Here is a 15,620-nt window from a genome sequence, read left to right on the forward strand (position 1 = left end):
ACATATGGGAAAGACGAGACAGGGAAAAACGAAAAGGCGTCACAAAGGGTGAAAGTAGAAAACTGCTGGAATGAGGTGAAGGGGCAGGGAGGGGCTGTTAATGGATTGAAGAGGCCCGAGATGGCTTCAGGATTAAGCCTCCTCAGTATTCCGTGTTCCCACATTTAATTGCAGCAGCCACTGTTTAAGAGGAGGGCTTTGGGCTTCGGCTCGTTTTTATTTACAAATTAAGCACTGAATAAAATTATGCATGGGGATCATCATCGGAATGCGAGTGTGATGTTTGAGGTATTCTACAGTGTGGGCCCCGCCACAGACTCTCCTCAGAACTCAAACCTCACTTACTACTTTTTTTGTAAATTGCCAAAACTCCGTGTCGGCCCACGTGCCTCATTCTCGTCGCACTGTCTGTCCAGCTGCCCCGGGCGTCTCGCAGTTTATGCGGGTGTCCCACGTTGCTCGCAGTGTTCATGTGCCGGGCGTTCCCTGTAGAGCCTTTCATGAGCCACGGCAGTCTCATTGCTCTGTGCGTGTCCCCCATGCTCCTCGCACAGTCTGTTCATGCACCAGGACTCCACATTCTATGTCCACTGGTGCATGCTCTGATGTGGGGGTATTCCCCACACTTGGCACAGGAGCGTTGAAACGAGCATGCCCCAACTAAGAGTAGGATGCTTAGAGTTGGTAGACGAGCCTTTGCCAGTTTTTGGTGGATATCCCTGTTTCCACCTTGGAAAGATGCCCACTGTCGCGTTCAGGACCTGCTGGGTTTTCATTTTCTACCCCGAGCAAACAAATGGATCTGATGAAACCAAGGCCCATATTTATACTTTTTTAGTACCACATTTGTGTCATTTTTTTGACGCAAAAGCAGCGCAAATGTACAAAATACAATTGTATTTTGTAAGTTTGCGCCGATTTTGCGTAAAAAAAACGACGACAATGAGACGCTAAAAAAGTATAAATATAGGCCCAAGTGCTTTGGTAGATTTGTGCCACAACCTGTTTTGGTAGTCCAGGACAGAGTATTTTTTCGTACGTTGAATGTATATTGGTATGGCTGGGAGAGTGTATTTGAGAACTATTTAGGAGGCTGCTTGGTACATATTTAGCACTGGGAGTCAACTTTCAGAAGCAGTCTTTAAATTGGCCTAGATTGGCTTGGGTTGGAGATGAGTATTTGAGGCTAAAATGAATTTTACTGGGGTAGCCTCTGAGTAGCTTGGAGTTTATTTTGAGGTAGATTGGATTGGATGGTGTGCGCACGCTACTCCTGGCCCTACCATTGCTACGTTTCACTCCGGCAGCAACAACAAATAAACACAGCACTTAAGGCTCTTACTCTCTGTAGTTTCCACACCTTGCCTTTGCCCTAGACACTGTATACCAAATCAATGTTTTATGGGGATAAGGGTGAGGCATGGGGGCAACTATGTGATGTGATTGGAGACCAAACGGTGTGTGATGTCACTGCTGTTGTCCTGGAATTTTGGTAAACGAGTGTTCATGGTCACCTGTAGTATACTTGGGAAGCTTGTAAAGTATTTTGTGGGGCTGAGATCAAATTGAGCATTGGATGTCAACTTGAAGTGTATTCAAGGTACGAGTACAGCTGAGAAATATACTTTATTTAGGGCTAACTGGGAGGGTATTTGAGAAAAGTAAAAAGTGTTTATGAGGCCAGCTTTAAGTGTTGAGAGTAGAGTGTACATCAATAGTGCGGATTGTATTAAGGCGATTTGGGGGAGTAAAATTAGTTAGTTTCGAATGTATTTGGGCAGTGTTGAGGCATTTAGAGGCGTATTTACAAGAAAGTGGCGCATCAACTGTAATGCACCACTTTCCGTGCATCGCCCTGCACCCCCTAACATTACCATGATAGCGCTGTATTTACTATACAGCACACGTTAGTGCACGTTAGCACAATAGCGTTATAATTAATGATGCTATTGTGGAGCTTTGCTGGATTAGCGCCATGAATTATGGCGCTAGTCCAGCAAAGCACAAGAAGGCCCTGAGGTTCTTATGGGAGCAGCCAGTTTAACACCTACCCTAAAAGCAGGCATTAAAAATGACCGAAAAAATGGCACAGTGAAATCTTGTAAATTTCTATGCACCACTTTTTTGGGGCTCTCTCTATGGGAACGCCCCCTTGCATAAATTCTACCTGGCACAGGTATAATGTGGTGCAAGGGTTTACAAAGTGGCGCGATGCACGCATTGCGCCACTTTGTAAATATGGCGCACAGTGTGGGCCCCCTTAATGCCTCCTTAGTGCAAAAACAAATGACACTAGGGCGGCGCAAGGAGGCGCAAGGGGCTTGTAAATATGCCCCTTAGTGTTCTTCTGGGTAACATTACAGTAACTCAGACTATTTTTGTGGTAAGTCATACATTTATATGAGTAGTTTTGGGTATACTCAGAGGGTGCTTTATGCCCATCTTGCAGTAGCTCGGATCCTATTTGGTGGCTGTTTTAAGTGTATTTTAAGAACTGAATAGAGCTTTGGAAAACGTTTCATCCTTTTTCTTCTTTTCAGGAGGCCTGGGTCCTTACGGAGGATGCCCAACCCCAGCTTTTCTTTAACCATCCTAAAGGGGTTGGGGGAGGGACACAGGGCAGGCAGAGGTTACTGGGCATCAACACTGGTGGTTGAGTTCGTTTTACACTGGTGATGTGGGGGCCATCCCACTGCATCTCCGCCAACCGTCCCAAGTACACAAGTACAACCCTTTCCAAGCTGAGTCTGAGGGTAGCAAGAGTTAGTAGTTGCAGGGTTCTCTCGGAGGTGGTTTGGGGAGCAGGAACACAGAACACAGCAACAAACCAACACTCACAAAAAAGTATTGGCCAGCCAGTGCTAGCCTTTTGAGTAAAAGAGAGCACTTTAATCACACAGCATTGCGCAATAGTATGCAGCACATGTAGGGGATTGCAATGGCAAGTTGAAATCCTGTTTGAGTCTAAGCACTACATACTTCTTTATCCATCCGCGCTAATGAAGTTCCCCAGTCTCTGAAACCTGGCATTTAGTTAATGACATGGTCCTGGCTATGGATAGGTGCATTGGCTTAGTCACCCCCAAGAGTTCAGTTAACTTTTTTTTCGAAGGCTACATTAGCATGAAAGAGGTTTGTGCAGAAGGCTTCTGCCCGCCTCTCGGTCTATTTGTGCCCTGCATCCCTGCATCCCCGCAGGCTCACAGCCCCGGTTACCTGCTTTCAGCAGATGGAGTCTTGGCAGGAATGGCACCGATGCAGCCCAGCTCTAGTGGCGACTTTGGAATGTAGATTCAACAGTCTAGGCGCGGGTGCATCCTCCAGCAACTTCCTGTCACCTGTTGTTGTGGCCCCCCTAGTCCAGGGACTGAAGGGACACTGGCTGGGCAGGTTCAGCCTCTAGGCGCATCTTGACTTCGCAGATGGTCTTGGCAGTTGTAGCCTCCAAGCTGGTCAGGATGCAGACCTCTGCAGTGCAGGACCACTCAGGCTCCGATGACCACAGCAGCAGCACCAGACGGCCAATTGTGCACCTGGCTCGCTCCCTAGCAGTCACTAGTTCTCTGTGGCTTTCCCACACTGTAGACATGCTGGGCTTCTCCCCCAGTCTCTCCTTAAGAGCCAAGCACACTCCTTGCCTCTGTCAGCAGGGAGGCAGGCCTTTGGATTCTCCCGAAAAATAGTGCAGACTTCAGGTGTTGTACCCTCATCTCTGGGAGCCCTGTTGTCATAGAGACGCCAGCCTTGGTTACACAGTGGTCTTGAAGTACTGTGTGGAGCACTAGCTACTTTGGTAAAGTAGAACCAGAGAGTGGAACAAAGTGAGCTGGTTTATATTCCACTTTTTTAACATCTTCTAAAGGGGTTGCAAACCCACTGTCTGAGCTTTCAGAACCGCTTTTGGCTGGTTTTCTTTCAAATGTAATTTCCGGGCTGCTTTCTAGATACAGCTTTTGTACAGCGGATAGTAATGGAACTGGATTTAAGCAGCAGTATCCAAAACATGAGTTCAGTGAAGTGTGAGCTCTGAACACGTGGCTGTCATCCTTGCGGAAGCAGTGATCAGAGACAGACAAAAGGGCAGGTCCTGCCTAGAAACGTCTGCACCTTGAACAACAGACATTACAGTCCTACTCCTCACCTCTACCCACTACCCACTACCAAATAGGAGTGAACTCGAAGAACTAAGCAGCAGCCCTTTGCTAACAAGCCCCTCACAGCATTTCTAAAGGCAGCCGTCTATCCATCTCCTTAACTTCTCTGACTTTCAGCCACCGGAATGCGGGCAATGCACATCTACTCTCAAGGAGACTCTATCCTCAGCCTCTATCTTGTGCCTTGCTCAACCAGGGGCATCAAAAATGAATCACACTGGCCACAGTACTCAAACTAACAAGACACAGAGTCTTACTTCCTGCTGCATGCACTGCACACATATACCCATTCAGCATGCACATGGGATGTCAGCGCCAGGTTCTGTGTTTCACATCCCAGCAAGACTAGTGGGGTCTGCAGCATACTGACACAGGAAAATATCTGGTAACATAGACTTTAAAAACATGGCACACTGACACCACCATTTGATGTGATAGATGCAGGACATGAATATTAGTCTGCTGCTTTCTATGAGGGCACGCTAGGTGCCCACCTGTAGTTCACAGGCCAGACATTGGACCTCACATTCTCAGGGCCAAGTCTATGTCTCACATGCTCTGTGTGTGTGAAAATAGGGCCAAAAGAAAAGTCTGGATGGCAGTTTCACATGAAGTCGGACACTTTGTGTAGGGCAGGGTTCTGCAAAGTCGGCCCTGGAGAGCCGGTCCATGCCAGATTTTTAGCATATCCACATTTAGAAAACTGTAGATTTCTGAAACATCTTTTTTGTAAATGTGGATATGCTAAAAAGCTGGCATGGACCCAGCTCTCCAGGACCGACTTTGCAAAACACTGGTGTTGGGTGTACACATCTGTTTACCATGCAGGGCACTCTGCATCACAAAAAAATCTCAAAAGTACAAATATTAATATGGACCTGTTCAATTGCTCCGGGGGTGGAAAATGAAGTAAACAGATTGCCTGCATTCTGAATAAAAAATGAAAGCATGTACTTTGTGGACCCTTCAATCCGGGCATGCTATTCAGAACTCCACGTAGCATTAGCTTTCATTTTTGTTCAGTGCCTCAGGAAGGCTGTCTTTTTTCAGGAAGCAAGATTTAAAGTTCTCAGGTCTGTGGGACATCACTAAGTGGCCTTCGGTACTAACTTGTATATAGATACTGAACATGACTGCCATCTGGTAGATGTGCCTGGAGCTCATATTCAGCTACCAAATCTGCCCTGATCCCAGAACCCATGCTTGATGCTGAATCCTTCCTGAGCTCATCCGGGCAGTCGAGGAGTGAAAAACTTCTACCAGCTTGAAGTCACTGTTCAATATGGAGCCCCACCATTGTCTTTCCTTTCTGCACCACCTTGTAAAAACCCATTTGGGGCCCACAGCATGCAGAATCCATATCGCTTATACCAACCATCTGCATTCTCTGTCCACTCTACTCAGATTTGAAAATGGCTTGGGTCTATATGCTCTGCTGGATAGGACTAATGCCTTCTCCCCATGGATGGCAACATCAGCACCTTTCTTCATAGTCCAACAATCAGGACCATCACTTACATGACCAGATTTTAAGTAAAGTAATGCAGCAGAAGTACATTTAATGTGTTCATTGACTCGTCTTGATTGTTCCCTCCTCAGACTCAAGATTAAGTGGCTCTGTATTGGTATTTCTTCTTCCTGTTCTTGTGGTGAAGATGTGATGCTTGGACCAGCCTGGAAGGTTCCTTGTGCTAAGGGCCAAAGACACTTGGGTCCCTTTAATAGCACCTCTTGTAGTTTTACTGCATACTTTTTACTGCATACTTCAGTGTGGCAGACTCTCCTGTGACTTGCAGTCTTATCAGCTTCGCTTCTGCTCCTTCCATAGGAAGGTTCACAGCAACATTTCAGCAGTGGATGTGTACCTGCACAGTAGTGTAGGTCCTGAACTCTTCAAGACTTGAGAATAGAAACTGTCTCCATCATAAATGAGCTTGTTCTCTTTGTTATTCCGGTTCTGGCTCCTCATCAGCCTTAGAGTTTGTAGACATGGGCTCTCCTGTCTTTGGCACTGAGAGGCCAGCAAAACGCCAATCAAATTACAGCAATCCGTGTCAGTCATGATGGATTGCACCTTTGGCATACCTCATCAGAAGCAGTGCATTGTTAAGCTTTGTCAAGGCCTCCCTAACTCTGGCAATATTCCTCATTACATTGTGGACAGGTATGTGAAGTTAAAGGTCTCCTCTTCACTGGTGTGATAAAGAAGCCCTTTGAGTCTCTTAGCTCCGACAATTATTCCTTTAGCAGCAGGTTGCAGCTAAAGACACGATACAGCATACATAAAAGCTCAAAGACGATGGATCCTTAACACTACTAGCTTCACTCACTAACTACTAGCATCCCCAGGGTGCATGGAACCTATGTATTCTTTATAATCCACATCATCATTCAGTCACTCAGTTATAACAAGCTCCTGGAGAAGTTTAGCAATAAGATCCATGTGGAAGCATATAAATAAGGTCTTTTGGAATCCTAAGAAAAAGAGCCTGCTGGTAGTTTAGTTGTTAGGCAACTTTAGTAATAGTCCCTCCAGAGCAGGTTAGCAAAAGGGGCGGTCTTTGGAGAACCTTAGCAATAAGATCCTGGGATAGTGTAACTGTGAGGTCCCTCGTGGAGCTTGTTATCAAGACTCCTTTGGAAGCGCAGGCCACCGGGTAAGCTTAGTAACAATACCTCTAAAGGGGTTTAACAGTGAAGTGCAGTGCAGCGTCTGGATACCCTCACAGGTGATAAGTGCACTCTACAAATCCTGATTGATTGATTGAGGTCCCTCTGAAAACATAGGAGGGAGCCAACATGGGAATATTGCTAATGAATCTAGAAAGAACTTTAGCAATGAACTCACAGCAAACACAAAGAAGTATGGCCTGGTTAGAAATTTAGCAGCGAGCACCTTCAGAAAACCTAATGATAAGACCCCTGTAGAGGTTTTGCAGTGAGACACCACCAAAAGCACAGTTGTGAGGATCCCTGGATGGCAGTAGAAGTGAGTAACACAGGCAAACCTAGCACTGATGTGGCTGGAAGAACCTGTGGCTGAGGCCTCCAGGAAGCGTTGAGTGTGAGGACTTCTAAAAAGGTTAGCTGTGAGACTTCCGGTTGAGGTTAGGAGCAGATCCCCCGACAAGTCTAAAAGTAAGGCCTTATAGGCCTGTCTGTTCATTCACTCCCACTGAACTGAAGTCCTTGCTATACTAAAGAAGGTGTCTAGCAAAGACCTGTCCGGACTCCCCAGAAGCGGTGCTCCGGGGTTTATTTCTCCAACCCAAATTAGAAAAACACACTATCAGAATCCTAGATATGACATTGTTAGATAAGCGTAGCATCAAGCTCTACTGGAAAAGCCAAACCCCTGTCCACCACATCTGCCTGGACTAACTAAAAAATCTTGTGGCATTATTGCACAAGGAAGAAAAAGCAGGATTGCAGAAGCACCACATTGCAGAAGCCTGGGATTTCCTAGTGGGAAGTCTTAAAACAGTCACTAAAGATGACTCCCACCATGAATCACCTCTAACATCCATACATATTTCACTTGTATGGATCAAACCAAAGTTTACAATACTCACACCATGGGCTGCTGCGGAGAAAGAAAGGGGTGCCTAGATTAGACTGGGTGACCAATCTGTGAAAAGAATTACTTTAAAGGCGTGGTCATCACCACCAAGGAGACAACTGACATGGAAGCTGCATCCGTAAATGGAATGAGATGGGGGAGAGTTAGGAAGGCTACTGTTTAAAATAAGTTGTTTTTTTTATTTTTCAATGTGCCCATAAAAAATTGTACAAATGAAATTTCTCTGCTACGCATTTGTCTATACAATGTGGACGGCTGTATGGTATGTTCTTCATGTATGATACTGTAAAGAACCATGTCATTTCTTACTAGCTGTGCAATCATACAATGAAACATTTTTTTTAAAAGTGTAGACGTGAGGACCATAGTGAAGACTCGCATGAAAGTGGGGTCCAGGGGAGGGAAATGGCACTTACTCCACCTTGTAAATATAAAGAGACTTATCAGGAAGCTTACCTGGGAAGAATTGAGGAATTGTGTAAGTAATTTCTACTTCTCTAACAGGCCTCCAACCATTGCAATAAGGTATTTACCTTCTTATTTCAGACAGGACCATGATTTCAGTATCTCATGCTGAGAGGACAAGGCAGCAGAAGAACAGAGCCTTGGCCATTGTGAGAGAGATCACAGGACGAGGTAAGAAACAGCACCTCTAAACAGAGATGTGTGATTGCCTCTATCAACTATGCCAGGATATATACATCCAGAGATCACCATGAATCACACTTGGGCATATTGGTGTTTGTGCCACCCTGAAGTTGTCCTGCCACTGGATTTCTCCTTAATCTTTAGACTAGTACCTGTGATAGATTCCCCAAACAACCAACCCTTACTAGGCCATGACATTAGAAAGAGTGGGAGACTGGTCATATGTATAAAGAAATAATAACCTTGACTAAAAAATATGTTTTCTCACCACCCCAAGGTAGTCTTGTTGCCTCGCAGCATAGTCTTGCCAAGGCTTGCTTCCTGGAACATGGGTACAAAGGACAGGGCAGTCTCTCTTCTGATTTGCTCACAGGCATGTGTTTGAAGATTCCCTTTAACTTTCTCCTTGCAGCCCTCTTGTTATCCTTGGGTGAGGTGGTTGGCTCTACAAATGAGGAGAGTAGTAGTGTGCTGTCCCTAGGAGCACCCCTTGCAAAGGTCCACTTTGACCTGCCTTAGTCTGTATATGGCCACCAGACATGGCTCACCCCAGGAGAGTGAAAAAGGCTATTTTGGGGAGCAGAGAGCAATAACAATAAGCATTTGCCATGCAATAGGAGTCGCATTTTCTGAGTTAGAGCAATTGGCATTGTAAATTCGTAACTGGACTATTCTTACCACATAAATTGATCAACCCTGCCTCATAATTTTGTCTTTTCCTGCCATATAGTTCCAGTGGCCCAGCATTTAACTAAGAATATATTTAATTGCCCCCCCCCACATGTCATCAAACAGAAGTCAGAGTAAGAACAGCAGAGGAAACTGCAGAACAGTAAGAAATGCATTAGCAGAGTTGTATGTGAACCCCAAAACATCAATATTGGGGCGCTTCCGATCGGGATTGGGGGGCTAGGCAGAGCTGTGTCCCGACCCAGTGCTGGAATAACAGAAGGGCAGCAACTGAGGCATGAGATACGGAGCGCCGTGTAATTCCTGGTATTGAAATAATTGGGTGCTGCAGGTTAGGGTTGAGGTGCACTGACAGAGTTGTATGTGGGCTACAGTACTGGAATAGTAACGGGCACTCAAATTCAGAAGTGAAGTATGTTAATGGAGCTATGTGTGGAATCCAGAAAGGGGTACCAGTATTGTTATGTTAGCCTGGAGGTGCCCTGGTGAAGCTGTGAGTGGAGCCCAGAATGGGAGTGGCATTGCCTCTGAACCACAGAAGTGAGGAGTCCTGAAGGGCGGGTGTGTGGGCCTTAGTACTGAGAAGAAATGTGCATGAATGTTAGAATTGATGGATTCTGATGGAGTAGTGGTGGTTCCCATCAACAGTGGCATTGGATGTTAGACTTGAGGTGCATTGACTGAGTTGTGCTTTGCTCTTTTGGGTCCATTATTGGCTTGGCAGTGGGACTGAATAATAGAATTAAGCTGCTGTAATGGGGAATTGTATGTGAGTGGGGTCCCATTATAGGAAAGGAAGTGAACTCGCTGGTGTAGTACTGAGGTGCACTGATGGAGCTGTGCCTGAGGTCCTAGTACTGGAACAGCAGAGTGGACTGACTGTTAAATACTGAGGTGCTCTGGCAGACAGCATGTGTGAAGTCTTGGCACAGGCACAGCTGAGGGGCTTGGAGTGTGTGAATTGAGGTGCACTGATGGAGCTGCGCCCGAGGTCCCAGTACTGCAATGCAACTGCAGCATGTACTGACTTCAAGAACTGAGGTTCTCTAGCAGACAGCATGACAGCATGTGGGGTCCTGGCATGGGCATGGCTGAGGGGTTTGGAGTGTGTGAACTGAAGTGCACTGATGGAGCTGTGCCCGAGGTACCAGTACTGGAACAGCAGTGTGTACTGACAGTAAGAACTGAGGTGTTCTGGCAGACAGTGTGTGTGGGGTCCTGGCATGGCTGAGGGGCTTGGAGTGTGTGAACTGAGAAGCACTGATGGAGCTGCGCCCGAGGTCCTAGTACTGGAAAAGCAGTGTGTACTGACTGTAAGAACTGAGGTACTCTGGCAGACAGTGCGTGTGGGGTTCTAGCACGGCTGAGGGGCTTGAAGTGTGTGAACTGAGGTCCAATGATGGAGCTGTGCCCAAGGTTCCAGTACTGGAACAGCAGAGTGTACTGACTGCAAGAACTGAGGTGCTCTGTCAGACAGCGTGTATGGGATTTCTGGCACTGGCATGGCTGGGGCTTGCAGTGTGTGAACTGAGGTGCACTGATGGAGCTGCGAGTGGGATCCTAGTATGGAGCAGAAATGGGCACTGCCTCTAAGGATTACAGAGCCCTGGTAGAGCTGTCTACCTAGGCTATAAGCAATTACAAGCGGTCCTCTGCCCTTGCTCTCAGCACACAGGCATAAGAAAATCCAAGCCAAGGAAGGGCGGATGAGAGAGGGTGCTTAGAGCCCACAAGGACCAAGGGGCATATTTATACTCTGTTTGCGCCGGAATTGCGTCATTTTTTTTGACGCAATTTCGACGCAAAACTAACTCCATATTTATACTTTGGCGTTAGACGCGTCTAGCGCCAAAGTCCATGGAGTTTGCTTCATTTTTTAGCGTGGACACCTACTTTGCGTTAATGATATGCAAGGTAGGCGTTCCCGTCAAAAAAATTGACTCCGAGGCATGTGCGCCGTATTTACACTCCCGGGCAAAATTCACTCCCGGGAGTGGGCGGGTAAAAAAAAATGGCGTACGGCCGCTTTTGCGCCGTTTTTTAGCACCTGGAAAAGGCAGGCGTTAAGGGACCTGTGGGCTCTGAAGGAGCCCAGAGGTGCCCCCCGATGCCCCCAGGGACACCCCCTGTCACCCTTGCCCACCCCAGGAGGAACCCAAGGCTGGAGGGACCCATCCCAGGGACATTAAGGTAAGTTCAGGTAAGTATTTTTTTTTTTTTTTTTTTGTGGCATAGGGGGGCCTGATTTGTGCCCCCCTACATGCCACTATGCCCAATGACCATGCCCAGGGGACAGAAGTCCCCTGGGCATGGCCATTGGGCAAGGGGGCATGACTCCTGTCTTTGCTAAGACAGGAGTAATTTCTATGGGGGTTGGGAGTCGAAAAAAATAGCGCAAATCGGGTTGAGGCGAAAAATTTGCCTCAGCCTGACTTGCCCCATTTTTTGACGCCCAGCTCCATATCCCCCTACGCCGGCGCTGCCTGGTGTACGTCGTTTTTTTTCACGCACACCAGGCAGCGCCGGCGGCTAACGCCGGCTAACCTCATTGATTAAATACTGCGCCCGCATGGTGCTTCAGAATGGCGTTAGCCGGCGCTAATTTTTTTGACGCAAAACTGCGTTAGCGCAGTTTTGCGTCAAAAAGTATAAATATGGCTCCAAATGTGACCAAAATAACAGCCTGATTTATAGTCTTGTTTACTGCTAAGCTCAGAGGAAGAATGTTCTACAAATTAAAATAGGAGCTTCCCTGGACAGGAGCAAGAAACAAAGTAAAAAAAAAAGTCCCTGACAAACCAGATAAACAGGACAAAGCATAATTATACCGTAGTTGGCCCCTGCTCCCGCACAGAAGAAGGAGGGACAAAGAGGCATCACTGACCACTAGCAAGCAAGGTTTTGTAAATGACACTGAAACTAACAAATGAAATAGCTGGAAGCCCACAGAAGAAGTACACTTAAAAGTATACAAGAGGTTGTACGCTTACGCTTGACATAATTAACTGACACAGAAGTGCTTGGCGAAGGAAGCGCTGACTGCATAGGGAGAATGCTGTAAGCTCAAAAAGGAGTGCTTAATTAGAGTAGCAGTAATGTCACACTTACGTTTTATTGCAAGAAAGTTTGTGGCAGTAGCAGAAAACTATGATTAGAATAAAGGAACATCAACAAGACCGGTGGACAGGAAGACAAGCAGCTCCATTACATTAACCCCTCAAATGAAACATTGCCTTTTTGTTTATTCTCTAGGTATGTCCACAAATGTCCAGCTGGACCTAGGTAAGAAGGTCAGCACCCCCCAGGATGTGATGATGGAGGAGCTGTCGCTGCAGAACAACAGAGGCTCGTTGATGTACCAAAAGCGGCAAAAGAGGGTGGATCGCTTTATCCTAGAGTATCCCGACAGCACGAGGCCGGTGAGTCCCCACTGCTCTTACACCATACAAGATAGAGCTGCATCGCTATGAAGAGTAACTACACCCATCATCACAGTGCTAACAAGAACAAGAGACAAGATCCTGGTGAAAATACTTACCGATCACATCTAGCGACCTTGCACTCATTGAAAGGTTGCAACAGAAGTAATTTAATTAATGAGTATCTTTCAAGTTTAATAATGCTTAATGCTTGCCTATCTCAACACCTGGCAGTCACAGCGTTTTGCTTCTGATCCCCTGCAGCAGAATCTCTGATCTCCTCAAACACACCAAACTATGTGAGCAATTTGTAGGCAAAATATCCACCCCCCTTGTAATATACTATGTTGGTGAAGAAACTACTTGTCACTCTGGCATTGTGAGTAAAGCACTAGAAGGCTCAGGTTTTTGTAGAGCAACGTGCATCTAAAAAGCAAATCACCTAGGTCTAGTAGCAGATAGCTCTTCATCATTCCCGAAACAAATTCTTATCCTTTTGAGAGTCAGCGCACTCCCGCAAAAGCCAGAGTCGTGTGTTTGCGCGTTTCTATAAAGTCACTTCAGTTCTTTTGACTGCAGTTGTGGGTCACTCACAAGATGCCTGAGTGGGTCCGGTGAAGAAGTCCAACACATTTGACTGAAATGTACTTTGCTCAAGTACAATTGACTGAATGAAAATGTTTGAAAAGTAAGGAATGGTTTGTAAATAACACTTTCATTGAAATATAATGTGAGAAACGCTTTTGTTCGAATGTTGAAGTGTAGTGTGATTTGAGGTTTCCATTAAGGCCCTCATTATGAACACGGCGGTTTTCACTGCCGTGTTCAGGCCGGCGGTCATTCTACTGACCACCAGCCTCCCTGGAATCCCGCCGCCGCATAATAAACATTTTGCTGGGCCGGTGGGCGGAAACATTATTTCCACCCGCCGGCCCAGCAGAATGCTTGGCCGGGACATTGCCGCCGTCAATGCCTCTGTGCAGCGGGTGCAGATACACCGGTCGCGCAGATCACTGCCCGTAAATCGGGCAGTGACCTGTGCGATGGGACACTGCAAAGGGGCCCCTGCACTGCCCATGCCAAGTGCATGGGCGGTGCAGAGGCCCCCAGGGGGGCCCCCGAGCACCCCTACTGCCAGCCTTTTGCCTGGCAGGGGAACCCGCCAGGGAAAGGCTGGAGGAAATAGGATCATTATCCGAGGGGCAGCAGCGCTGCCCTATCGGATAATGATGCCGTCCACCGTCAGGCTGCCTGTCGGAGGCAGCCTGGCGGTAGAGGAGGGCTGCCTATGGCGGCCCTCCCTGTCTTCATTATGTGGCGGTTTGGGACGCCATGCCAGATGGCGGTATTTCCTGCCACTGCCGGCATGGCGGCCCAGACCGCCAAGATCAAAATGAGGGCCTAAGTCATTATTATGGCTTTGGTATCCCTTAGTTGGGGTGGGGGGTGAGTAAGTGGGGTAGTGGGGTAGAGGGAGTTGGGGAAGGAAGGGGGAAGCATTTTGTGACAGGGATTCTCCTGTCAGAGGGAAAGCAGAAGGATGTCCGGCTGCTCATCTCGGCATGCAATGTAAGTGTGTTGAATTTCCACATTGTGATCTGGGTATTGGGAAAAAAACAGCCTGTTGGAATCAGGCAGGCCTGAACTCCTTGAGCTAATCCCCGCTTTGCTTGGCTCGTAATGAGTACCTAGGTGTCACCAATTAGGCCCCTAATGCTTATCAGAGTAACAATGATTTTTGATGACGGACATATCGGTCTAGTACTGCTTACAGTGATGCAGCTTTCTGTCGTGGTGCAGCTAAACCTTAATTAGCATGTCAAAAATAATTCAACAAAAGTGTATTTCTACAATGTGGACTCAATAAAAGTGTCATCCTCCTCTCTGCATTAGACCGGTCCAGATTTAGACCTATGGATTTGAGGCAAAAGAAAGAATACTTTGGATCTCACCGGAACCATTTCCAGTTTCATCCTCACTTCCATCCCCCCCCCCCCCCCCCCAAGAGATAATATGACCAAAGATGCTCGAGATGTGGCCAAAACCCACTGGGGAAAGTGCTCGATTGCAATGCATTATCACGTGGCATTATTAAGCTGAACCTTGTTGATGTCTTTCTCAGGCTGGGAAACATTTAACAACTGCTCAGATTGCATCGGCCGCTGGAGGCTCCGCGGGGACAGCAGGACCTGAGCTCGTGGATGGGTACACTGATGGAGCACCGGGCAAGGAGAACTACAGGGCGGAGGTCTACGTTCCACCGTCCGGCAGGAGGGCTCCGCCCACGGCGCCAAAGAAACTGATAAAATCATTGCAGAAGATGGCGTCTCAAAACCCGGGGGCTATCGCTCCAGGTGAGGCAGCCAAGGCGTTTGGAAATTAAATGATACAGTGGTGAAAGAAAAGATCGTATGCACTAGCGTAACTATGGCCTTCGCAGCCGGGGACGGGGCGGGGGTCCAAGCTCCAAGCCCCCCTCCAGCTCAGCACAGTACACTGTGCACGAGCAGCAGCTTCCTGGGCTGAGGGCTCCTCACTGGGAGGGCCCCCTCCATTTACTTTGTAGGGGGCCTCTTCAAGCTCCCTTACGCCACTGATTTATGTTAACACAGGCCGACCTCAGCTGACACGTCTGGGGTCTAGTTCAGGTGTTTAGGGCCATATTTATACTTTTTTTTAGCGCGACATTTGTGTAGTTTTTTGACGCAAAATCGGTGCAAACTTACAAAATACATTTGTATTTTGTAAGTTTACGCTGCTTTTGCGTCAAATAATGACGCAAATGCGGTGCTAAAAAAGTATACATATGGGCCTTAGTAAAGCTGGGGACATGTATGATACTAAGTCCTAGAAGATTTGGTCTTAGAAAGAGGGAAATACTAACGTAAGAAGGATTGAAAGCATCGAGGTACACAGTGATTAATCATGGTCTCCTCCATGTCCCCGAGCCTGAGGGAAATCCCTTCATGACAATGGCTATGGTGTAAATCATGGGTACTCACAAACTTTTTCTCGGGGGCCAAAATTGCAGTATGGTTTGCGGCCGAGGGCCGCACTGAAGTGACAGCGGGGGGCGGGGCTTAGAGGGGGCGGGGCTTAGAGGGGGAACAACCACCCCACCCCCTTTTT

The 15,620-nt window shown here is 47.2% G+C and overlaps 1 protein-coding gene across 1 annotated transcript in view; it reads left to right on the forward strand.

Moving 5' to 3' along the window:
• MYOZ3 (myozenin 3) overlaps nucleotides 1–15,620 on the forward strand; it is a 50,901-nt gene that overhangs the window by 408 nt on the left and 34,873 nt on the right. Inside the window, exons 2-4 of the mRNA XM_069199559.1 lie at nucleotides 8,281–8,370; nucleotides 12,325–12,491; nucleotides 14,614–14,845. Of these exons, the coding sequence (XP_069055660.1) occupies nucleotides 8,289–8,370; nucleotides 12,325–12,491; nucleotides 14,614–14,845 (481 nt within the window). The 5' untranslated portion in view covers nucleotides 8,281–8,288. The remainder of the gene's footprint in view (nucleotides 1–8,280; nucleotides 8,371–12,324; nucleotides 12,492–14,613; nucleotides 14,846–15,620) is intronic.

Source organism: Pleurodeles waltl, chromosome 7 (assembly GCF_031143425.1).
Source record: "Pleurodeles waltl isolate 20211129_DDA chromosome 7, aPleWal1.hap1.20221129, whole genome shotgun sequence".
NCBI lineage: Eukaryota > Metazoa > Chordata > Amphibia > Caudata > Salamandridae > Pleurodeles > Pleurodeles waltl.